A 25,554-nucleotide genomic window follows, 5' to 3' on the forward strand; every position below is an offset into this window, starting at 1 on the left:
CACTTTTTCTTTTTTGGCTACTAAATATTTACTTGCCAAAAACTTTATTTAGTGTTTTTTTTATTATAATTTATTTATCCACAACCTGTATTTATTTCGTGCAACTTGCACCCTGCATATAAACAAAATAATACATATTTCTATTTCGTTTCAACCATACAAAAATTTGGTGTTTTAACATCAAATTCTATACAAATCAAATATAATCCAACCCAAAATAATAATTCCATACAAACAAATAATCATACAAAACAGATATCCTTTGTACACAAAATTCTACATCAAATGTCATTTACATAATATTTTGAAGGTGTAAACATGATGGGAAAATTAAATTTATTTACTAAAACACTTGCTTAATTTAACAATGAAGCCATTGATCTAAAGGCTTCTCATCTTTCAAGCTTGCTTCATATAGTTTGGTACCTTTCTTTCTGAAGACACCAACTGCAAAATAATAATCAACCTCCCAATCAGTGCAAGCATTTAGCAAATAAGTATAGATAATTAAACAACTTAAATAGAAAGATAATTAAATTGATGCTAACAAATCTCCCTGCTGATGAAATTAGTTTCAATTTCCTGGCATAGTTAAATGAAAACAAATACACATGTTCAGTACCAACTAAATATGAACTTTTTTTTGGGTGAATAAAAATATGAACTTATAACCCATAGTGATACATAAATTAGGCAAATGCATATGTTGTGAAAAATAAACCTGAGCATCAAATTCTTACTACTACACCGCTTGCTCGGGAGAGAAATTAATGAAAATGTTCTGTGCCATCAAAAAACACCTATTACACTATCAGTCAAATGCATCAAAAAATAAATTTAAAATTCTTAATCCAATGTAAATGCTCCAAGTTCAATATGTTAGCAAGACCTCAATTTTTAAGCCTGCAAGCTCTATTCAATATGAAGAAATATAACAAACTTGTGTAGGAAATAAACATGTGAGGCTAATCAACCAAGCAAGCAAATAAATGAACTATTTCAATTAACCAACTGTAATAAAAGTGACCAAAATAACTGTTAGACATAATTTTTCCAAGAAGATTAATGCAGCATTAAGACTCTATTTACATTATCAATTATAACTCATTTCTCAAAAAAAAAAAAAAAAAAAAAAAAAAAAAAAAAAAAAGAAGAAGAAGAAGAGGAAAATTTTTTTAAATGAGTTTACTGTAAAGAACTACTCTATACTATATTTTTTAAAAAAAATTAAATGAGTTTACTGTAAAGAACTATTCTATACTATATTTTTTTAAAAAAAATTTAAATGAGTTTACTGTAAACAACTACTCTATCACTAGGGTAGTAGCATTTCTTATAGCACTGGAACTACTCTATAAACTTGCCTCTTGAAAACCATCGAGCGACAATGACATGAAAGCAACCTTTGCAGCGGCATGCTCTGCTTCTTTTAAAGTCCTAAAGTACCCTGGACTCTCAAAGGAATGCCCATCCATGAACAAAGGATCAAGTTGAACAACATAATACATAAAAGTGATTTTTCAACAAATGATCCGTCATGTAGTCATATATATCTAAGTGCCTTGAAGCAAAATTAAAAGCACAACAGAAATGACAAGCAAGTGAATGTAGTCATACATATCTCAGCATGTATCAACTATTAAATTACTTACCAACTTTGACATCTGAAGCATTTGAATGAATCTGAGAACTCATATCTATTTCTTCAATCTCAGGTCCTTCAGCAATGGGTTTCGCATCTACAATTCAATTATGTATGTGGATTATAAATAATGATGGCGAGTAAAAATATTCAGGGCATGTCAAAGTTCTTATCCAACAAATATCATACTTTTTTTAAACTAAATTATCATCATAGGCTTCTAACTATATTTTCCACAAAGAAAAATGACCTCAAATCTCTCTGTTACCAAACATAAAGGAGAATTGGGGCATCCCAAAGAAACGAAATCATTTGTTGGCTTCAACACATAAAGGTGAGGATCATCTTCGAACTCTGCAGGGAACAAACAAGTATTGTAATTAAACCCAGAGATCCAGTTGTCATGGTCTTTGAAGCAAACATTTCAAATATGAAATAATAGAACTAATATGATTAAATGTATCATCTTAGATTCATCAGAAGAAGAAATCAAAAAACAAAAAATAAAAATCAACTTAGGTGACTCAATAAACTTTCACTACTTTTTAGTTAAGTTAAGTTAAGTTTGATTGATTGATTACCAGGAGCAGAAGCAGAGCTAAACTGCTACCCTAAGCTAGACCACCCAGATTTACCAGGAGCCCACTGCAGCAAAACCAGATCAATGATACACTCTCCTACCCAAAGACAGACCAGATCAAACCAGCCAACTGGGGACAGTCCAGACTCAAACACCCATATCTCATCTACTAAATCAGCCCTAAATTTATCAATTATTTATAAGTTGGGATGAGCAAAGTGAGCCCAATACCATATTCTAATTATCACTTGAAATTTGTTGCTCTAAAAATCTAACATAACTGCAAGGAACCGTACACAATCCAAATCAATAATCAAGAACATAATTTCAAATCCTTAGTTTAATAAAACTTGGCCAAAGGAAAACATCTGAAAGTACTTGACGATAATTTCACTAAGCATATCATTACAAACAATCTCTTATTCCCAAATTCTCCTTTAGTTGCTGAGAAAGCTGTGGTAAATCCAAACAGAAACAAAAAGACTAATAGTCCAATCTTATTGTTGAGTGATTTCCCAAACCCAAATTAAAATCCAAATATTTATATAGGGAATGACATGTATTCAGGTCCAAGTGATAGAAAAGACATAAACTTCCTTCATTTTCCTTCATTTTCTCAGCAACCAAACAGTGGACATCCAAAAAAAGAAGAAAAACCCAATTACACCTCACCAAGATAAGGCAAAAGAATGAATCAGAATCATAGATCGGCATAAAATATAATATATAAAGAGAGAAATTTAAAAAGAGCACCTCGACAGTCCAAATGAAGAAATCAAGAGGCTCAGGAGGGCGTTCTTTGTTCATCTCCCAAATCAAGACACAAAGAAACCTAACCTTAAAATCAAATTAAGCTTGAATAAGATCAAATGATTCCATTAAAAACAAAATCAGAAAAAACGCAACATATTTATGAATATATGAGTGATGATGGATTTACGGCGTGAGGAGGAGGTGTAATTATGGGTCTGATTGTCTTCTTCTTCTTCTCCTACATTTGATGCTCGGATTACGATTTCAGAGAGAGAAACAGAGAGGGAGGTTCTTTGAACCAAAAGGCTTCACTTTTTACGCACTCTCTTGCTCTTTCTCTCTCTCTCTGTCACACATACACACACACACTGAATCTATTCACCGGCACCGTGAGACTTCATTTGCAAAGTCCGCCGGAATCACCAGATTGGGATTGAGAAGAACATGAAGGAGAAAGGATTGAGAGATTCAGACCGCGAGAGAGAGAGAGAGAGAGAGAGAGAGAGAGAGAGAACATCTGCAAAGGGCTAGGGCAAATATAAGGAAAAGGAGAAAAATTAATAAAAATTAATTTCTTATTTTACATTTGCCGACTAAAGGCTTTAGTAGCCAAATGTATATAAAAATTAATTTCTTATTTTACATTTGCCGACTAAAGGCTTTAGTAGCCAAATGTATATAAAAATTATTTTTTTATTTTACATTTGCCGACTAAAGGCTTTAGTAGCCAAATGTATACCTACGGTGACTAAAAGTAGATTTTGTCGCTGAAAATCAACTTTTGGCGACTAAAAATTTAGTCGCCAAAGACAAAAATTAATTTTTTATTTTACATTTGCCGACTAAAGGTTTTAATAGCCAAATGTACACCTACGGCGACTAAAAGTATTTTTTGTCGCCAATTTCTGGCATTTTTGCTGACTAAATTTCTTTTAGTCGCCAATTGTAATATTTTTAGCTACTAAATTTTTTTTAGTCGCCAATAATTAACATTCCCCTATGAAAAAAAATTAGTAGCTAAAAAGTTGACTTTTGCCGACTAAAATTAATTTTGGTAGCCAATTCCCACACTTTTGGCGACTAAATTTGTTTTGGTAGCCAAACATGGTCGCCAAAAATGTGTTTTCTTGTAGTGTCCCTCTCTAGATTCATCCTTGTATGTGACAATGCATTACTTATTTTATATATATACACACATACAAAAATGTACTATGAAAATCATCCAATTGAATGTAGATGAAGAATATTTTTATCATTGTCAAAAAAAAATATGTGAGGAAAAAGAAAACTAGAAAAATCACCAAAATTTGAAATTTGAGATCAAAATATGTAGTGGTTTCAAAGGGACAATTTTAGGAATTAAAAAAAAACTGTGAAAAAGTAAATTATAGATTTTATATAATAGAATAGATATATGTGTGAAAAGAAGAAGAAGGAGAAGAAGACACCTTCTACACATATATAAATAGATACCTATGCAGTTCAAATATCTTCATTAGAGAAATTAAGAGACACAAAAAGAAGTATGAGCATGGTTCAACGTGGTGGTCTAGTTTGTTCTTCCTTCTTCTTCTTATCCTCAAAAGTGTCAAGAATGGCGTTCTTGTTTATTTTGTTGATCAGCCTTTTGGGAGTATCAGTTAGCAGTAGTAGTAGCCATGAAGAGGCCATACCCATATCCATAACCTCCGCAAGAAGAAATCTGTTAAATAATGGACTTGGTCGCACTCCTCAGATGGGGTCGGTACTCTCTCTCTCTCTCTCTCTCTCTTTCTCTCTCTCTCTCTCTCTCTCTATATATATATATATATATTCCTACATATACTGTCCTCCTTCAATCTACTCTACATGCTTTCTAATTCCCATTACATATAGAATATACAAAAAGTCTTGGCGCTACTGAAACTACGAGATATGTGAAATTCTGTCTGTCTGAGTAGTACAGCTATTTCTAAAATAACATCTTTTCTCCCTTCCTCACTAAGCATAACTAGGTGTCGCGCCACATGCATTAAAGGGTGCTCCCTTTCATTTTTATTTTTTTTTCCTTTCCTTTTTCATACATGTAATGTATCGTACTTGACAATGAAACAGTTACTTCTCAAAAAAATAACATATGTTGCGCCATTTGTCACTTCCTAAACAAAATTTGTACACATTAATTAGCCTGTTTGGATAGTCATTTGTCACCCCTCAAATAAATTTTTAAACACCTTAGGCTCGGAATTTAAGAGAGCAAACAAAGTATATTGCAATATAGAGATGAAGTCACATATACTCAACTCTATATATGCATATAAATTTAAACATATGAGAGTATATATGCGGAATCCGTCATTCATATTTGTGTGGCAATAATGAATATTATGGTACGTACTGCAGATGGAACAGTTATAACCACTTCCCATGCAAGCTCAGCGACCAACTAATTCGCCAGACTGGTAAAATATATACAATGATACATATATATATATATATATATATATATATATATATATATATATATATATATGAATTCGGCCTCACTGTTTTTATTTTTATTTTTCATTTTTTTGGACTTCCAATGCATACCTCTATATATTGAGGAATGGTTATCAAACTCTATGATTTTTCTTCTTTCACAGCGGATGCAATGGTTTCTACTGGGCTAGCAGCCTTGGGATATGAGTACATTAATTTGGGCAAGTTTTTTTGGGGTTTTTTTTTTCTTCTGAATTTGAAAGAAAGTAAAATTAATTTATATAATCCAACAAGTATTAACGTCTTTTGTTAATTTGTGCGTTTGAATTTTAATTAAACAGACGACTGTTGGGCTGAACTGAACAGAGATTCTAAGGTACAAATCAATAATCTATATAAAGTCTTTTGCATCTATTATGATTTGTACATTTATATTATATATATATATATATATATATGTATGATTAAATAGCAAGAACAAATACTTATATAACATCCTGAGTATTTAATAAGTAATTAAAAATACTTATATGAGAAATGATTAACTTTTCATCCCTGTACTCACTGGTGGTGGTGGGTCTCATTGTAAGTAGAAATAAGAAAATTTTAAAAACAAAAGGACTTGGTGGTTTAGATGGTGTTGGAACTAAAACTATGTCCTCTAGCAAGCATAAGTGTATGCTCAACAATTCACTCTGATCAAGCATCTCAAATATATACACGTATCAAAAGTTTTTGATGGTTTGATTAAATTAATTTCTCTCTCTCTCTCTCTTTCTCACACACACATACATATATATAGATGCACTAATAAATACTAGGAGATGATTGAAATATATACATCTATAATACATACATCAATGTTGGGCCGCATTTGTCTTATATATATATATATATATATATGCAGGGAAACTTGGTACCAAATGCTACAATATTTCCATCTGGTATGAAGACTCTAGCAGATTATGTCCACAGCAAAGGGCTCAAGATTGGGATTTACGCTGATGCGGGGTAACAGAGTTAACTGACAGTTCGAATTTGACAAATTATAGATCATCAAAGATAACATATGTCAGTAATTTGTAAAATTTATGAGAGCTGATTATTTATAGTCCTAAAACCTCACTCATCATAACTAATTCTTTAATCCAACATATGTTATCAATATCTTCTCTCTTTTTTTGATCAGCAAAAAGAAAGAGTATTATTGATGCAAATAAAAGGATTCCCTAGCTTGTAAATTGTTCCATTTATGTATTATTGTTTTCAGGACATTGACTTGTGACAAAAGGATGCCTGGATCACTTGGCTACGAGGAACATGATGCCAACACCTTTGCTTCATGGGTACGTATGTATGTCTTAATTAATTGATCGATTATGCATTTTCGTTACATTTTATTCATCAAATGATTGCATAATAAACTAAATTAAAATTGTATTAGTTATCTATGCCATGTGTGCCTCCATGCTTGCATGCAAGATTAGTAAGATGTTGGAGGTGGGAAGAATAAAAACTATAAACTTGGGATTGTATTTGTTTCTATTTTATTGTTCCTTTGATACTAAATTTACTCCACTGGAGTCACAAGTTTGCCTTGACTAATATGATTTTTTTTGTCCGTCTTTTTAAGGGAATTGATTATTTGAAGTATGACAATTGCCACAATAATGGATTGACTCCACAAGAAAGGTAAAACGAATGCAAAACTACTTATTACCTTTTCTTTTGACTATTAAAACACACGATGCAGTATTTAGATAAAATTTAATTATATATAGGGTTGATAGATTATTCAATCATTTGTCATTGTCAATCAGTTTTATGTATTATGAAACTAATTCATGTTAGATCAATATTGAAAAACAAATTTAAGTTTTTGTTTTTGTTTTTGTTATTGTTATTATTATTGTAAGATAAATTGATAGAGAGAGATACAGAGAGAATGAATTATGTATATTGATTTATGTATTGAATGTATTTTGTACAATGGTTCAGGAGCTCCTTATAAAGGAGAAGTTTACAAACAATGCACCCAAAAGCAACCGAAAGCAAAGACATCATGATCAGCTAGGACACACTTTACAGCTAATAACAACATAGAATACACTAACAATATAATGCACTAACAGCCCCCCTCAAACTCAAGGAGGATAGGCACAAACCAACTTGAGTTTGAAGAGAGTAACAAAATAGAAAAATAAACTGATAAATAAAATAAAACAGGATAGGAGACACGGTATGGTCGTGTCAGACCGATGTAGCAGACAGTTTATGGGGTCATGTCGGACCGTTGTAGAAGACAGTTTATGGGGTCATGTCGGACCGGTGTAGAAGACAGTTTACGGGGTCATGTCGGACCGTTGTAGCAGACACTGTGTGGTCGTGTCAGACCGTTGTAGAAGACAGTTTATGGGGTCATGTTGGACCGTTGTAGTGGTGCACCAAGGGGGCGACTTAGGGAGTGCGCCATGAGCGACTTATACATGATACTGTGTATAACCCCCCCTCAAACTCAAATAGGTGTGAAGATAGAAACCTATTTGAGGTTGAAACAAAGGGATTGATAAAGCTGACCGGTGTAAAAGACACTGTATGAGTGTGTATATAGGCTGCCCAAAAAAAAAAATATACACGGATGTAGATATCGAGCCCTCAAAAGTCGCGCCCTCAAAAGGTGTGCCCGCACCCTCAAAAGGCGTGCCATCAAAAGGCATGCTCGAATGCATCAAAAGGCGTGCCATGAAAAGGCGTGCCAGTTTGTCGGCGAGAAGAGGCGCGCGATGCGCGTGGCTGCCTCGGCTATTTAACCAAGACGGAGCTGAGGCCGAGGCAGAGGCTGAGACAAGAAACTGAGAGAAACCTCTGAAGAATTCTGCGTTGTGCTGAGAGAGAGAGGCTGTAACACTGTTGTGCTGAGAGAGAGAGTCTGTAACACTCTGTTGCGAGAGAAAAATGGCTTCGTCGTCCCGTGGGCTGCTGACCCTCTTTCCTGACCTCAACGAGTCAACAAGAGAGAAAACGGGTGCGGTGGCCAGTGAACCGCAACCAAACACTGCCGGTTTTGCGCCGTTGAACTTTCCGATGCGGTCAGTGGAGCAAAAAATGGCTGTGCAGTCGGATGTGGAGGCCAATCAGTATACTTTGAAATCATGTGTGGAAACCATGACTGCGGTGACAAACTTGTCGAACCGGCTGCAGAGTAGGGCAAATGAGGTGCAGCAGTTAAACGCCCAGCTGGCTCTGCTCCAACGCATGTATAAGGATGCGCGAGCAGAGATAAGCGTGCTAAGGGCAGAAAACAAGGAGCTGAAGCGGAAGGCCACCGTGATGTTCAGATTTGGAGGTCCTCCATATGCTGCAGTGGAGGAGTATGGGGGAGTGAACGTGCTCGGCGGCGTGGAAAACACGGAGGCAGCACCGTCAAGGGCCGCGCAGGACGGAGGCAAGAAGAAAAGACCGGCGGCAGAGTAGAGAAGAAAAATCCCACCTGTGGATGTGGGTGGTTTGTGTGTTGGTTTTTTTTTTTTTTTTTTTTTTTTTGTTTGTTTGTTTGTTTGTTTTTTTTTTTTTTTTTTTTTTTTTTTTTTGTTATGTTTTGTGTAAAATGGTGATCGGGGTGGATCCCCAGCATGAATAAAAGGAGTTTAGTGTGCAGTTCGGCTTCTGCCTTTCTTTTTTTTTTTTTTTTTTGTTTTAAAGAAATAAATAAAATAAAGAAAGAAATAAAACAAAATAAAAAAAAAAGAAAGGGAAATTGGAGTCGTAGACAAAGGAGGAGAATACCCATGTAGTGGGAGAGAGAATGAGTGGGGTGAAATATTTAAGAAAAACAAGTGGTTGGGTGGAAAGGAGAAAAGGAGAGAGAGAGAGTGACAGTGTGAGGTGTGCAGATCATGTGTATCGGTTCCTGCTCTTTGTTTTTTTTTTTTTTTTTTTTTTTTTTTTTTAAATAAAGTGAGACCAGCTAAGCTTGATAAGAAGGAAAATAAAGGTTGGGCCGTGGAGCGGTGTGATTATGGTTTAGGGTGAAGAATATTTTAAAAGGAAAAAGTGGATATAATAATAAGAAAAGGGTAGTGGATGCTGTGTGTTTCAAGGAGTTTCACGCTTGGGCGGTTGTGTTTCATAATGGAGCCCATCATAAATGAGCATAACCCTTTCAAGATAGTTCTTTCCCTGTCCATACAAATCGCATCTCAAGGTTGGGATATCATATGCTGCAATTTCACGTCCATAATAATCTGCTAATAGTGCAAGCTCTATGGCACCTCCCCACTTCTCTGGGTGAAGAATCCAGGTGCAGTACTCTTCATTTGGCTTCCCAAGGAATGCTTCAGAATATTGTGTCGGATCACTTGCCACTGTCGCAGCTATAACCTGGCTCAACTCGGGAGCTTTGTTTTTGTCATGGTCCATAACATACCCAACAGCATTGAAGAGGCAACTGTTGTCTGAAGGAATGACCCTCCAGTGATCCACAGCGACCAGAAACCAGCTACACGTGTTCCAGTTCGCACACTGCTCTTCAAGGCAGCCGTGGTCACCACCATCAGCAACAAACATGCGAGCCGACTGTGCAGTTGCGTCCAAACTTCCACAGATCATGGTCGGCGGTGGTGATCCACCGAGAAGAGAGAGAGCCCAGGTGCAGAGAGAGAGAGGAACATGAATCCATCGTTGTCGCCGGACCTCTCGACGAGCTCCTGGAAGACGGGGTGGTCAACGACGTCGGAGCCGACGAGGTAGCGACGGCGAGACTTGCCGACGTAGACGGGGTGGGGGGCTTTGGAGATCTTGTCGTTGTTGTTGTGGAAAGAGGAGGAGTAGTCATCGTTGGAGGAAAAGTGGGTTGAGGACGAGGCGGCGGTGACGACGGAGCCGCCGTAGGTGGAGCGGCTGCTGAGCTGTTTGCTGACTTGAGCTTGGTTAGTTTGCCTCCTTTTGCCATCTTATTGTATATGATTAACCAGTGTGCTTCAAGACTTGGTTGAGAGACATGTGCTTAGTTTTCTCATCGTCCGGCGGGCGGCCAGGGCGAGGCTGCCGCCCGCCGGTGAAGCGAAATTACTAGGTTGTTAACTTGGCTCTGATACCATGTAAGATAAATTGATAGAGAGAGATACAGAGAGAATGAATTATGTATATTGATTTATGTATTGAATGTATTTTGTACAATGGTTCAGGAGCTCCTTATAAAGGAGAAGTTTACAAACAATGCACCCAAAAGCAACCGAAAGCAAAGACATCATGATCAGCTAGGACACACTTTACAGCTAATAACAACATAGAATACACTAACAATATAATGCACTAACAATTATTATTATTTATTTATTTTTGGTAGAAGAATTAATGTAGGGACTGATAACAAATACATGATTACATCCTTGGTTGTAGATATTTGACAATGAGTAAAGCTCTCCTTAAAACTGGACGACCCATTTTCTTTTCCCTATGTGAATGGTATGTCTTCAATTTTAATCTCCTTTCTTTAATTAGTTTAAAATACCATACAATTAATTGTTTTCATGACTATATTATATATTCATCAAAAAGGATGATCTGGTTTTTTTAGGGGCCAAGAAAACCCAGCGACTTGGGCAGCTAGCATAGGAAATAGTTGGAGAACAACTGGAGACATTAAAGACACTTGGAAGAGGTAAACAAATTAAAAACCCCTAATTAGATAATGTGAATTTTATCTTATAGTAGAATTTTTTTATGATGATGAGAGTAATATTAAAAAATTATGGTAAAAATAAAATCATGACATGGATTTTGTTTTTTCTGCATGCACATGATGCAGTATGACTTCACGTGCCGATGAAAATGATGTCTGGGCATCTTATGCTGGACCAGGAGGATGGAACGGTAATTAGTTATATGCTTAATCAATAAGCATATTATTTTAAAAGTCATATAATTAATTTTTTAACATTAATTTGTCATATATATATGTCGGTTTATTACATTACAATTACAATTCAAGTGTGATTGACAATGAAAGAAAAGTATCTAAATCATGTTGTATAATTAATCTCACATCATTTATGGCCATTAGATCCTGACATGCTTGAAGTAGGCAATGGAGGGATGTCAACAGAAGAGTATCGCTCTCACTTTAGCATATGGGCTTTAGCAAAGGTACATATCCGTGATGAAATATTGGATCATTTCTTCTTGATCACTACATTAATCCTAGCCCAACTGTAAAAACAGAATGTTTAAACTTTTTTCGCTTCATTTTATTCTCCTATATATCTTTTTTACTTTCTCCAATTCTTTATGAAATAAAAAAATGCATAAGTTAACATATATATAGAGTAATAATTATTGAAGTTGGAATTATTTGTGTGTTTTGTGGTTGGTTGGCAATGGCATATGCGTAGGCACCCCTTATCATTGGGTGTGACATCCGGTCGATGGATAGTGATACATTCCAATTGCTAAGCAACAAGGAGGTTATTGCAGTCAATCAAGGTCTCTCTCAACACTCACTGTTACCCACCCCCAACCCCACCCACATTGTCTTCTTCTTCTCCTCCACCTCCACCTCCTCCTCCTCTTTTTCATACCCTATTTATTTTCTTCTTGTTTAATGTTTAATTATGTGTTAATTCTTTTCTATATTTAATGGGTAACAGATAAGCTCGGTGTCCAAGGGAAGAAAGTAAATAAAAATGGAGATCTAGAGGTATTCTATTCTGTCCATTTTTATCTTTTCTATTAACTGTTAAGGAAGAAAGAGATTTTATCAAAATAGAAAATAGAAATGACCATTACTTTCGTTTGTTTGTTTTGTACGGTGGGAAATCCTTTGTTCAAACTAACATGCATCATCTCTAGTCTCCAGACAAAAACAAAGAGTGGATTGTTTTGCACATTATTACTTTCATTTGTAGCCTTATTTATATTGAAAATTAGATTTGAGTGAGTGATTGGATACAGGTTTGGGCCGGTCCTCTAAGTGGGAAAAGAGTAGCGGTTGTGCTATGGAACAGAGGAGAGTCTAATGCTACCATAACTGCAGATTGGAAAGATATTGGGCTTAAGCCATCCACAGTAGTTGATGCTCGAGACTTATGGAAGGTACTCTCTCTCTCTCTCTCTCTTTTCTAGAATAAAATTACTTCTCTTGTTGACGATTTTATGTCTAACACACATGCTTCTTTTCTCTTTAAATTAACAATCTTGCAGCATAGCACTACAGCATCGATTCAAGATCAACTAAAGGCCGGCGTAGATGCCCATGCATGCAAGATGTATATACTCACACCACATAATTAGAATATCATACTCTTTATTTCCTTCAATAATCTTGTAATCTCTCTCCTATGCAAAAGTCTATAATGTTGTGGTATTAAAAATATATGTATGTAGGTGTGTATGTATAACTGTGGTGTGGCGAATAATTTTAGAAATAAAAAATAATTTTACTTTAAGGAACTCCAGTTATACTACTGTGAGAGGATATTATTATTATTCAACATTTCCGTAAGAATGATAAAACCTCCACATTTATTCAAAGCATCCCAGGCAAGAATAAAAACAACTGACCAATTTGCAAAACATATTCTAAGTTAAATCCAAGTTAAGCTAGGATATCTAGGTCTCTACCACCATGATGTCTAAAGCGGTATTATGTAAGAGAACCGAATGTGCTACAAACTTTGATGTGATGTAATCATCATGACATGTGTGGCTTGTTACTTGTCAGTGATTCAACAAACACAAACCAAGACAACCTATACGTGTGTTTTGTCACATGCACAGAATAAAAGCCAAAAGTAGAAATGTCGTGGTTAGGTAGTTTTGACGAGTGTTGCAACTTGTAGACTAGCTCCGTTGCATCGATACTACAATACAATCATCTCTCCGTTACTTGCACTTGCACATATGTATACTTACACAAGCATGTTGCATTAGTGGTGTTAGGATGCATAATGCACAAAATTGACCCAACTAAAACTAGTTTAGTGTGCTGACCTCTAGCTTTGAAATTTTGAGAAAAATAGGACAGCCAGCCAAGGTTGGACGAGCATGACCTCAGGCCACTCAAGCAAACTATAGAGGGGGCAGCCTAGAGCAGACATATTGCAAGACCTGCATGAACCGTCCTAAAACCCACTTGAGCAAAAGCATCATTCCATATTCCCTACAGAAGAATTACTGAGCTCTATTCCGGCTATTAGGTTCTAACTAATACGAGTGAGTACATTACCTATAAACAATTGAACAAGGCTTTTGCACATTTGAGAGAGAAGAACCCAACACTCAAAATTTTAGAGTTTTTGATAAAGCCACATTGTTTTCAATGACTGGGCCTTGTGTTCTTCTAAACACAAAGAAAAGTTTCATGATCAAGTATTTTTCATAATTATCCGCACATAGTTATGCCACATACCTACTTTGCTAATTATTCCTTGAGTTAGTCCTATTCATTCTCAATGGCCGCACAAACAACTCTTGCCTCCATGATTTCAATAATAAGTATTAGGGAATATGAGATGGGGGTTACAAGCAAGTATAGGTCAATTTTATACCCTTCAATTGGTAGAGTTCATTTTCATATTCTCAGAGGGAAGAAATAACATGCCTCAAGCACAACTCTGCAATGTCGTCTCCATATTCTTTCAGTCCCTGATTATGACGGTTTTTAATATATTTAGTAGGAAAGTTAACTAAAAAAAAAAAAGACTATTTGTATTAATACTCATAAGTGCTTAATTCAAGACACGCTTGTATTAATGCATAATAATGATCGAACTGATACATAATCTCAAACAAGAAGCCAAGAGTTACAACTTTACATGCCAGAAGATACATATATATGGTTAGAAATTGATAAAAGGTGTGAATGGATGGATCCTTATCAAATTGGCGGTTGCCAAAACCAAGCGCAGCAACCAACAGCAGGTGCAGAGAGGGCACACATGTCAGTTTTTAACAGCCGGATCAGGATCAGGATCAGAATCAGTCGTAGTTAATTGTTCCACTTAGCATGACCAATGAACAATGTAATAAAAGGATCAGGAGGAGAAGAGGCAAGGCCAGACAATGAGTTCGAAGGCATGTAACAATTCAGATCCCATCACAATGAGTCAATATCTTGATAATTGATACATTAAAAATTAAACAAAACAAAACAAAACAAAAAAAAAACAAAAAAAAAAAACCTGTGTGGCCAAGAATTCTTCCAATTGAGTATATGTTAATTTTTAATCAACTAAGCCCGTGAAACTTCTTGAAGTGCTAGATTCAGCTCTTGGGCAGACTTCGCAATGGACCCCCCTCTTCTGAAAATTTAAGAACAAGAAGGAAAAAATAATTAATTCAGATAATGCAAAGCAAGGTGAAATTGTCATAAAGTCTGCAAACAAGCAGCCATCTAAAGAAAACACACACCTGCAAAGCACAGGAAGGCAGCGTTTAACTTTTTCAAGCTCGATGAAGCAGAGGTTACAACGCTCTTGCCTTTATTACCCAGTAAGCAGTAGAGTCCATTCCGGTTAGAATTTAAGTGAAGTAAAAGATTATATATAAAAACAGCTGATGATAATGATGACTTAGATCCAATCAATACCTTTGCTCTGCCTCAATATCTACACCAACAGAGGATGATGCTGATAAAGTTGAATAGATCACCGAACCAAATACCCTGACAAGCTTAAGAAGCATTTCCAGTGAAAGACCTTGATGCCTACATATGGACAGGCTATTAATACGAGCAACTGGGTCCACTTGCAACTTAGAATAACATGATTATGAATCGTCAGAATAAATTGGGGGAAAAGGTAAAGCATGAAATAGGAATCAGAAGAAAATTTGTCATATCATCAATGCCTCATTCAACCTATTAGCGTGCAATAGGAACTACGTCTCATTCAACCTTGAAAGGTGATAGCAACCAAGATGACAGAAAGCCCAAAGGCATAGGGTGACAACCAAGACCACACAACAAGTGGTGGAAATGTGTCCTAACAGACAAGGAATAGGAAATTGATGGCAGATGCCCACCATTAAAGAACGAAGTGATAAATTGAGAGTGAGAGAGAGAGAGAGAGAGATGAGAAGACATCTCAATCTTTGATTAAATGAAACTGTTAATATTTTGAATAACGTTGGGATATTAGTGATAAATGGAAAGATCTTTGTAAAATTAATATCTAATCAGGATGGGGCGGGGACGGTCGAGGGCCACCTCACCCCATTTCTTCCTGAAAACAACTCAATTCTATTTCTTTTACCCAAAACCCACCCCAACACTGCTATACTCTCCCCAAACTCATTCCATTAGGTGTTTGGGGCAAGGGCAAGAATGCTTCCATAAACAATGACCAAAGTACCCAATATCCGCAATCCCACATACTTGTAATGCACGAGTAGATATCCTAGCAACACGTTTTCTCTATTTAGATATGTTGCAAAAGACCGCCAAACAACCACAATTGTCAGCTCTCTGTATACCCCTAAATGAAAGAAAGAAATTTCTGACAAATTATGATGGCTAGATACTGCAGTCCAGCAATAAGATGGAGGACTTCTGAAGCAAGAAGATGCATAGACTCATTAGAATCGCCGGAATCAGGAAATTCAATGAAGGGGTGGAAAAGAATCTAAGATGCATAGACATTTGTAAGGTGGCATGTCCATGTCGGGCACCAACACCAGTTGGATACTCCTAGACACCTGTTAGACGCGTCCAAATGTGTGTCATACTATAGTTTTTTTTATTTTTTTAGAATCGGACAAGCTTCAAACACTTGGGGGGACACAAATATCCATCACTTAGACACACATGAAACACATGGTAAGTTTGGAAATATTGGAATCCAAGGTTAAAATAAAAACAATGTGCATTTATACAAACTAATCCCTCCTTTAGACTTTCTAATTTCAGGAATTCTAAAGCTCAAAACTTCTAATCTTTTCATGAGTAAAGGATTTTAAAATAGATATTAGGATTTTTATTTTCTTTTCTTTTCTTTTTGGGCACAAGGGAGGGGAATTGAACCTGTGACCTCCTAGTGAGGTACACAAGCCTGACCACTGAGCAAACCCCAGTGGTTGATATGAGCATTTTTATTATTATTTTGAAAAAAAGAAATATAAACGTAATTGTAATGTAAAAAATTGAAGAAACCATTATTATTTACAAAATTATTTTCATGCTTGTGTTGACTTGTACCTACTGAGTTGTGTCGTATCTTCGTACTTTTAAAATTTTCTATGTCGGAATATTTGTGTGATGTCGTATTTGTGTTTGCGTCCTTATATGTGCTCCTTATAGAAGAATATTTCATTAATGTGTAACCCCAACAAATTCATGATCAGATGCATGAAAGAGAAGATAATGACACCTAGAATTAACCTCTTAAAAAAGAAAAAATAAGGCAATCTAAGATACAAATCTCCAAATCTGACTGTTGAATCGAATCATTTATAAGGTTGGATATGAATACTACCTGTTTGGTGCCTTAATACTGACTATGATATGGTCCCAAATACTTTTTGGCACTATAACACTAGCTCCCTACAACTACAAAAGAGATGATCTACGTACTCCCCCACTTCCTCATACATTTAAAACCAATTAGGCTTACTTTCCTTCTTCTAATAAAATTTAGGATAAATTACAAATACATCTCTTGAGATTTACTTAAAATACAGATTGTTCCCTATGGTTCTGGAAATTATATCTCACCCATTCAAATTTCCAATCGCATAACAACTGACCCCTTTTATTAATAAATCATCAACTCAATTACAGTTTTTAGTGGTGTCAGAAATATAGTTCAATTAACAATTTAGGTAATTTTATTATTGTATAAAAGAGTATGTTAGAATTTACCATAAACCTACCCCCACTATCACCTCCACTACACCTACTACCACATTTTCTTCTATATATAGATTGTATAGGAATTGTAATTTATCAATCTTGTAATACATCAATCATAAACTCATCAATCAATAATACATAAATTTTTACATGGTATCAGAGCAAGGTTGAGAATTTAATGATTCCGCTTCACCGGCGGACGGCAGCCTCGCCTTGGCCGTCCGCCGGACAAACCCAAAATTTCTAATTCTCTCTCTCCTTCCTCAACAAACTGATTCGTCACCCAACCCGTACTCTTCCTCGGCTCTACTGGACGACACTCGATCTCCCTCGATCCATACCTCTCAATCTCAGAACCACCAGAACCAGAACCAGAAGCACCACCACTTTGCTTCCTCTCATACAAAATCAACTCCAATTTCTGGTCCAAATACAGAGCATAACTCCTCACAAAAGCCGAATGGTCCCACGAATTCGAGTGCGCTTCGTCTCGAAAATCCGACATGTTCAACAACCGAGTCCCTCTACGAGTCGCGTACGTGATCTCTTGCTGAAACACAGGCTCGCCATCGGAGAGAAGGCGATGAATCACGATCGCCACTTCCAGATCCGGAGCCAAGTTGCCTGCTACTTTCGCGATTCCGATGCTTGTTTGATCCTTCACAGCTCCGATCGCTTTGCGGATCGTGCTCGGAGCCATTGTTGCCGATCACGTTGAGTTTGGAGAAAAGTTCTTCTAGATCTGCGGCGAAGAGAGAGGGTCTGACCTTTCGAAGGGTCTGTGGTTTTGTGGTGTTGACTTGTCTGGATTCTGGATCAATGGGTTGAAGGAGGTAGCACTGTTGACAAGTCTGAACTCAAAACCATCATCAAGCTCCTCAGAACATACAAACGCTTCTTTTTCTTTTATTATTAAAAATTTAGTTGGTGAGCCCCTTTTTCCACTACCCACGTACCCACCACATTTTTTTTAATATTTCTCTCTCTCATTTTTCCACACTCAAGCCCACGGTTTTGCTCCCAACCACCATATAGTTTTCCAACCCACTCCCTCTCTCTCTGGTCTGTTTTTTAATCCACCCACTTTCGTTATACCCATCTTTTCTTTTCTTTTATTATATATATATATATTAAAATAATCAATCATACCATCACACCCCTCTGCTGGTTCCACCCATGTGGGCTTGTCCCCTCTTATTATTATTATTCTTATTATTATTATTAAAAAAAAAAAAAAAAAAAAAAAAAAAAAAAACTTGGCAGACGACGAACTTGCCCAATACACTCATTTTATTCATATCAGGATCAACTCCGATCACCATTTTACATCAAAAAAAAAAAAAAAAAAAAAAAAAAAACAACCACCTCATCCACAGGCGGAATTTTTCTCCTCTACTCTACTGCAGGTCTCTTCTTTTTGCCTCCGTCCTGGGCAGTCCTTGCCGGTGTTGCCTCCGTGTTTCCCACTCCACTGGGCATGATCACTCCCCCATACTCCTCCACTGCCGCATATGGCGGCCCTCCAAATCGGAACATCACGGTGGCCTTCCGCTTCAGCTCCTTGTTTTCTGCCCTTAGCACGCTTATCTCTGCTCGCGCATCCTTATACATGCGTTGGAGCAGAGCCAGCTGGGAGTTTACATGCTGCACCTCATTTGTCCTACTCTGCAGCCAGTTCGACAAATTTGTGACCGCCGTCATGCTTTCCACACATGCCTTCAGAGTATACTGATTGGCCTCCACATCTGACAGCACCGCCATTTTTTGCTCCACCGACCGCATCGGAAAATTCAACGGAGCAAACTCCGGGGCACTTGGTTGAGGTTCCAGTGCCACCGCACCAGTTCTCTCTCTCGTTGACTCGTTGAGGTCGGGAAAGAGGGTGAGCAGCCCGCGGGAAGACGAGGCCATTTTCTGGGCAACAGAGTGTTACAGAATATCTCTCGCCACAGAGTGTTACAGACTCTCTCTCTCAGCACAACGAAGAGTTTTTCAGACTCTCTCTCTCAGCACAACGAAGTTTTTTTTCAGAGGTTTTTCGCAGCTTTTCTCTGCCTCAGCCTCAGCATCAACCTTGGTTAAATAGCCAAGGCAGCCACGCGCATCGCGCGCCCCTTGCCACCAGCCGACAAACGAGCACGCAAGCCAAGGCGCCTACGTGCCTCGCCATCATGTCCGGCACGCCTTTTGATGAATTGGGCATGCCTTTTTATGGCACGTCTTTTTATGGATTTGGCACGCCTTTTGATGGCACACCTTTTGAAAGATTGGGCACACCTTTTGAGGGTGCGACTTTTTAAGGGTCCGACAAGACTTTGTAAACTGTCCCGACATTGATTCCGGTTAGTTTCTACAAGGGTCCGACAAGACTCTGTAAACTGTCCCGACATTGATTCCGGTTAGTTTCTACAAGGGTCCAGCAAGACTCCGTAAACTGCCACAACCACTGTCACAACATTGTCTGCTACAACGGTCCGACATGACCCCATAAACTGTCTTCTACATCGGTCTGACACCGCCATCCAGTGTCCTCTACAACGTTATGACACCCCCATACAGTGTCCTCTGCAACGTTATGACACCACCATACAGTGTCTTCACCAATGGTCTGACACGACCATACAGTGTCTCCTCTCCTTTTTTTTTATTTTTATGTATTTTCTTGTTTTGTTCCTCTCTTCAAACTCAAGTTGGTTAGTTTCTATCCTCCTTGAGTTTGCGGGGGGCTGTTAGAATTTACCATAAACCTACCCCCACTATCACCTCCACTACACCTACTACCACATTTTCTTCTATATATAGATTGTATAGGAATTGTAATTTATCAATCTTGTAATACATCAATCATAAACTCATCAATCAATAATACATAAATTTTTACAGAGTAGTTAAAATTTTATTTTTCCTATTAATTCTATTAAGTAAAAAGTTCTAACAAAGGGGTGTTGTAATTTCCAAAACCACAAGGGACAATTGTATTTTAAGCAAACTTGAACGGTTGTATTTGTAATTTATCCTAAAATTTAATAATTGTTATGATCTTTGCATGAGTTGCCTCAAAAACAAGCAAGGAAGGCTCCTTGGGAGGAGCGCTCACTCTCCACAAAGGTTTTGAAAATCATCCACTCTGCTATGTGTTAAAATCCACCTACTCTCCACCTACTTCACCCACTTAAACCTACTCCACTAAACCTAACCCACTACACCACTACCATCTCACCTACTCCACTAAACCTAACCCACTACACCACTACCACCTCCACTTCACCTACTCCTCACCCACTACACACTCACCCTCTTCTATATATAGGAATCATGAATCATTGTAAAAGATATAACATTACATCAATCAATAATAATACATACAATTTATTCTCTCTCTTTCTCTATACATTATTTCTTACATGGTATCAGAGCGATAAGATTTAAGCCTGTATTTCTTTCTCACCGGCGGGCAGCCGGCCGACACCTTTGCCTTTGCTGCCCGCTGGAATTTTCTACACATACCTTCCACTCTCCACAGCCGTAACTCTGCAAGAAGAGAAACTTCGCTCCATCATTTTCTTCCACGAATCTTCTTCGTGGCTTTCGAGCTCGTCTCTCACTATCTCGTGCAATCGATCTTTGCACTTCATCGCCACATGTGAGCAACCGTGGCCGTCGTAAACGCCGAAAAAGTGCAAATCCGCCGGATTCTGACTACTCCGACAGCAAAGCAAGGGGTGAATGGCCACAGCGTCTTCCATATCTCTCCTCCTTCCACGCACAGAAGTCATGCCTAACTTAGGGCATTTCTAAGCCACCTCAGGCTCGTTTGTCACATTTAAAGTCGGAGATGCACACTGTTTCGCAGACATCGTCTCTGATTCACCGTTCTCCACTAAACGACCTTCACTAATCACGCAATTCTCAACTGCTTCCGCACTCAGACAGCTTCGAATCTGCCACCAAAACATCCAATTTCTGACGTTTTCTACCGTGCTCTTCCAGATTCTTCTCAGCTTGGTGATAGATTTTTCATAATGGTTGCTACCGCCGCTACTTCTGCATTTTTTCCAGTTGCATCTCCTCCACCCGATTCTGGTGCCAAGACATCCAGCAAGCTTGGAGGACCTCCAGCAAATGTGGATGCACGAGGGATTAAATCAAAATCTGCTGCCACTGGGGGTTTGCAGGTTAAGGCCAATGCACAAGCCCCTTCCAAGGTAAACGGTACCAAAGTTGGTGTAATGGAGGGGCTCAAGAGTGAGGATGATTCGCCATCACTTCACCAAAGGACTTTTATCAACCAACTGTTCACCCACGTTGGGCAGTGTTACAGCTGCAAATTTGTCTTCTTATCACGTGAGGTGATGATGAGATTTGTGAATTATTTGAAGTGGTTTGAGCTGGAATGCATATCTTCAGAAAAGGAATGTGCCGGTAAACCTAAGATAAACTATGTTAATATGTTACAGTGTGTCTCTCTCTCACTTTACTTTTTCCACCACCCACAACACATTATCATCGCCATTCCCTAACCCACATGGACTTGTTCCCATCGTTTCATACAACTCATCATTCATCCCACTAGAATATATAGAATATATATATATATTTAAAAAAAAAAAAAAAAAAAAAATACAAATTTGCACACCAAACCTTCCCTTATTTTATTCATGTTGGGGCTCACCCCGATCACCATTTTACACCAAAAAAAAAAAAAAAAAAAACAACCACAAGATTTGTTTTCTTTTCTGCAGACGGCCACCCACCGATCTCACTTTTTCGCCTATTCCGCCGGTCTTTTCTTCTTGCCTCCGTCCTGGGCGGCCCTTGACGGTGTTGCCTCCATGTTTCCCACTCCACTGGGCACGATCACTCCACCCTGCTCCTCCACTACAGCATATGGCGGACCTCCAAATCGGAACATAACGGTGGCCTTCCGCTTCAGCTCCTTATTTTCCGCCTTTAGCATACTTATCTCTGCTCGCGCATCCTTATACATGCGTTGGAGCAGAGCCAGTTGGGCGTTTAACTGCTGCACCTCATTTGTCCTACTCTGCAGCCGGTGCGACAAGTTTGTGACCGCAGTCATAGTTTCAACACAGGACTTCAATGTATACTGATTAGCTTCAATATCCGTTTGCACTGCCATTTTTTGCTCCACCGACCGCATCGAAAAGTTCAACGGAGCAAAACCAGAGGTGTTTGGTTGAGGTTCACAGGCCACCGCACCAGTTATCTCTCTTGTTGACTCGTTGAGGTCGGGAAAGAGAGTAAGCAGCCCACGGGAAGACGAAGCCATTTTCTGGGCAACAGAGTGTTACAGCGTATTACAGAGTTTCTCTCTCAGCAAAGGAAGACTTTTTCAGAGGTTTCTCTCAGTTTTTCTGTCTCAGCTTCTGCCTCAGCCTCAGCCTCCGTCTTGGTTAAATAGCCGAGGCAGCCACGCGTATCGCGCGCCACTTGACGACAGACGACAAAACGGGCGCGCAAGCCAATGTGGTGACGCGTCTCGCAATCATGTCCGGCACATCTTTTTATGACTTGGGCTCGCCTTTTTTATGGCACGCCTTTTTATGGATTGGGCACGCCTTTTGATGGCACGCCTTTTGAAAGATTGGGCACGCCTTTTGAGGTGCGACTTTTTAGGGGTCCGACAAGACTCTGTAAACTGTCCCGACATTGATTCCGGTTAGCTCCTTTATGGGTCCGACAAGACTCTGTAAACTGTCCCGACATTAATTTCGGTTAGCTCCTTTATGGGTCCGACAAGACTCTGTAAACTGTCCCGACATTGATTCCGGTTAGTTTCTACAAGGGTCCGACAAGACTCTGTAAACTGTCCCGACATTGATTCCGGTTAGTTTCTACAAGGGTCCAGCAAGACTCTGTAAACTGTCACAACAACTGTCACAACATTGTCTGCTACAACGGTCCGACATGACCCCATAAACTGTCTTCTACATCGGTCTGACACCGCCATCTAGTGTCCTCTACACCGTTATGACACCACCATACAGTGTCCTCTACATGGTTATGACACCCCCATACAGTGTCCTCAACAACGTTATGACACCACCATCCAGTGTCTTCACCAATGGTCTGACACGACCATACAGTGTCTCTTATCCTCTTTTATTTTTATGTATTTTCTTGTTTTGTTACTCTCTCCAAACTCAAATTGGTTAGTTCCTATCCCCCTTAAGTTTGCGGGGGGCTGTTAAAATCCACCTACTCTCCACCTACTTCACCCACTTAAACCTACTCCACTAAACCTAACCCACTACACCACTACCATCTCACCTACTCCACTAAACCTAACCCACTACACCACTACCACCTCCACTTCACATACTCCTCACCCACTACACACTCACCCTCTTCTATATATAGGAATCATGAATCATTGTAAAAGATATGACATTACATCAATCAATAATAATACATACAATTTATTCTCTCTTTTTCTCTATACATTATTTCTTACACTATGTAAGGCCATAAGCAGTGGTTTCAGAAGGTTCTAATCACATTACTGGCCACTATAGTGGTGAGACAGAAATTCGCACATGTAAAGGCCTGTAGTAATACTGTAATAGCCGTAACAACCGCTACGGCAATTCAAACATGTAAACTTTTAAAAGCCTTTTTTTTGTCGAAGAGTTGGCTTGTTGGCTCTCAAGGAACCAGCTGGCTCAACAAATCCGTAGTGTTTCCTCAAATTTGATTATTTGATTGAACTAGGGAACAAGTAGTAGATTCTGATTGAACTGAATCTTGACCATGAGTCAGTGCAGTTTCTATCAGTGGCTGTTCAGAGGCTAGGAACATGAATGAAAGACCGGAACATATTTACCTGTCCATGTTGCTTTCAAGAAGGCCTGCAAGGAGTGGCAGGAGATAAGTGCAAATATCCAATGTGATAATATCAGGTTTTTCTGTCAAAAAGCTTATCACATCAGCAAGAACCTGCAAGTTACGGCAAACAGAAATTTAATTATATGGCTGTATTGAAAAATTAGTTCTGTGAAAATTAAAAAAATATGTATATATATAAAAATCTTTGTGCTATCCAAGACACGAGAAAACATAAAACACATCATGAGAAACACAAAAAAAGTTAATAGTTGTTCTAAAATGTAATATGAATTTACAGCATGATCAGCCATCTTCTCCATCGCACCAATGGCCCCTCTAACATCATGCCTTTCCCAGTATTTGTGGACCATCTGCAAGAAATTAGACAGAAACCTTTAGCTAGTAGATCAGTTGTTACCGTACCACCACTAATTCTGATGAATAATAGCTTATTTCAATAAATAATTGATGAGGGCAGTGAAAAGCAAATAACACAATGATTAAACTACCTTAGATGGTTGTAATCCTCATTTCATAGATCAAGCATTTGCCGTGAGATTTTTATGTAATGATTCCCATAGAAGAGCTAATAAACTTTTATTGAAGGAACCATGGATCAAAACATCATCCGTGTAAAAAATTATGGGCTTCCCAATTCGGATTCTCCACTTTGTATCCCCACAAAAAAAAATGATAATAATAATAATTCAAGTATACCGATACTTACGTGTATTGTTTCTGCATTGGACAGAATCTGCCAATAACCCCAATAAATCACACTTTACGCATTGTTACACTCTTATCAACTATGATTTGTACTTATATTATATTTTGTCTCTTTTCTCCCATAATCCCATTCAAATGAATTTAATTAGAATCTGATTTCTGCCAACAAATATTATTGTTTGCTTGTATGAGTATATCATTGTACCAACAAATATTGAATTAAGTTTTGTTTTATTGTTATAAATTATCAATTATTTATTCTAGAAGCTTTTTTAATTATCTTAAATAGTAAAAAAATCTCTTACTACATGAAATTCTCTATTTTCTTTAGCCTTGAAAACAACATAAAATTCAATAATATTTTATAAAACATACTTTAGATCCACAATGTTCATTAGAAACCATTACAAACATTCAAATTGTGATAAATAAAGTTAAAACATGCTTATCAACGAGTTTCTCTCTTACTCTTCTGCTTTCATCCCTCGCTTGTTTCTCTCTCTGGTTCTATGCCACTTATATAAGGTTTTTCCAAAGTCCATCCTTATTTGCTACACTGGGGAGTGGGGCCTTTACTCACATTTGCAGACCAGGTGGATCATTATTCCCAACCACATGAATTACTTTATTAAATATACTTCACACGCACAGGATCCAACAAATAAGAAAAATATATATCTTAATAGAAGTACACTGAGTCACAGA

At 37.8% G+C, this 25,554-nt stretch overlaps 2 protein-coding genes and 1 long non-coding RNA gene across 6 annotated transcripts in view; 1 reads left to right on the forward strand and 2 right to left on the reverse strand.

Moving 5' to 3' along the window:
- Nucleotides 1-245: 245 nt before the first annotated feature.
- Nucleotides 246-3,285, reverse strand: LOC114303912 (uncharacterized). Of its 2 annotated transcripts, none has more exons than XR_014358172.1 (5): nucleotides 3,163-3,285; nucleotides 2,976-3,059; nucleotides 1,893-1,996; nucleotides 1,653-1,739; nucleotides 246-447 (listed from the first exon to the last, which is right to left on the reverse strand). It is a non-coding gene; the product is annotated as an uncharacterized LOC114303912 (long non-coding RNA). The 2 variants fall into 2 exon arrangements; XR_014358173.1 differs by having other exon boundaries at nucleotides 2,976-3,054; nucleotides 3,163-3,228.
- Nucleotides 3,286-5,772: 2,487 nt separating this feature from the next.
- Nucleotides 5,773-12,884, forward strand: LOC145814965 (alpha-galactosidase-like; the record flags this gene model as incomplete). The annotated part of the gene is made up of 12 exons (XM_082911929.1): nucleotides 5,773-5,811; nucleotides 6,343-6,446; nucleotides 6,706-6,781; nucleotides 7,069-7,127; nucleotides 10,836-10,901; nucleotides 11,014-11,097; nucleotides 11,245-11,309; nucleotides 11,500-11,582; nucleotides 11,828-11,918; nucleotides 12,083-12,132; nucleotides 12,387-12,527; nucleotides 12,636-12,884. Coding segments are annotated over 12 exons (948 nt in total), but the record flags the coding sequence as incomplete, so codon positions are not given.
- A 1,277-nt stretch (nucleotides 12,885-14,161) lies between these two features.
- The window catches only part of LOC145814955 (katanin p80 WD40 repeat-containing subunit B1 homolog KTN80.4-like), a 29,503-nt gene continuing 18,110 nt past the window's right edge, over nucleotides 14,162-25,554 (reverse strand). Inside the window, exons 15-20 of one of the 3 annotated variants that reach the window (XR_014358174.1) lie at nucleotides 24,420-24,494; nucleotides 24,122-24,234; nucleotides 15,022-15,138; nucleotides 14,844-14,912; nucleotides 14,615-14,734; nucleotides 14,162-14,433 (exon numbers count right to left, since the gene is read on the reverse strand). Coding sequence is in view for 2 of the 3 variants with exons in the window: in XM_082911895.1 (XP_082768021.1) it covers nucleotides 14,665-14,734; nucleotides 14,844-14,912; nucleotides 15,022-15,138; nucleotides 24,122-24,234; nucleotides 24,420-24,494 (444 nt within the window). In the remaining variant the exon portion in view is untranslated. Of the gene's footprint in view, nucleotides 14,735-14,843; nucleotides 14,913-15,021; nucleotides 15,139-24,121; nucleotides 24,235-24,419; nucleotides 24,495-25,554 lie in introns of all 3 variants that reach the window. The other 2 variants (XM_082911895.1, XM_082911896.1) reach the window with 2 other exon arrangements.

The sequence above is a fragment of the Camellia sinensis genome, unplaced genomic scaffold (genome assembly GCF_055761805.1).
Source record: "Camellia sinensis isolate YWXY unplaced genomic scaffold, ASM5576180v1 Unanchor14, whole genome shotgun sequence".
Lineage (NCBI taxonomy): Eukaryota > Viridiplantae > Streptophyta > Magnoliopsida > Ericales > Theaceae > Camellia > Camellia sinensis.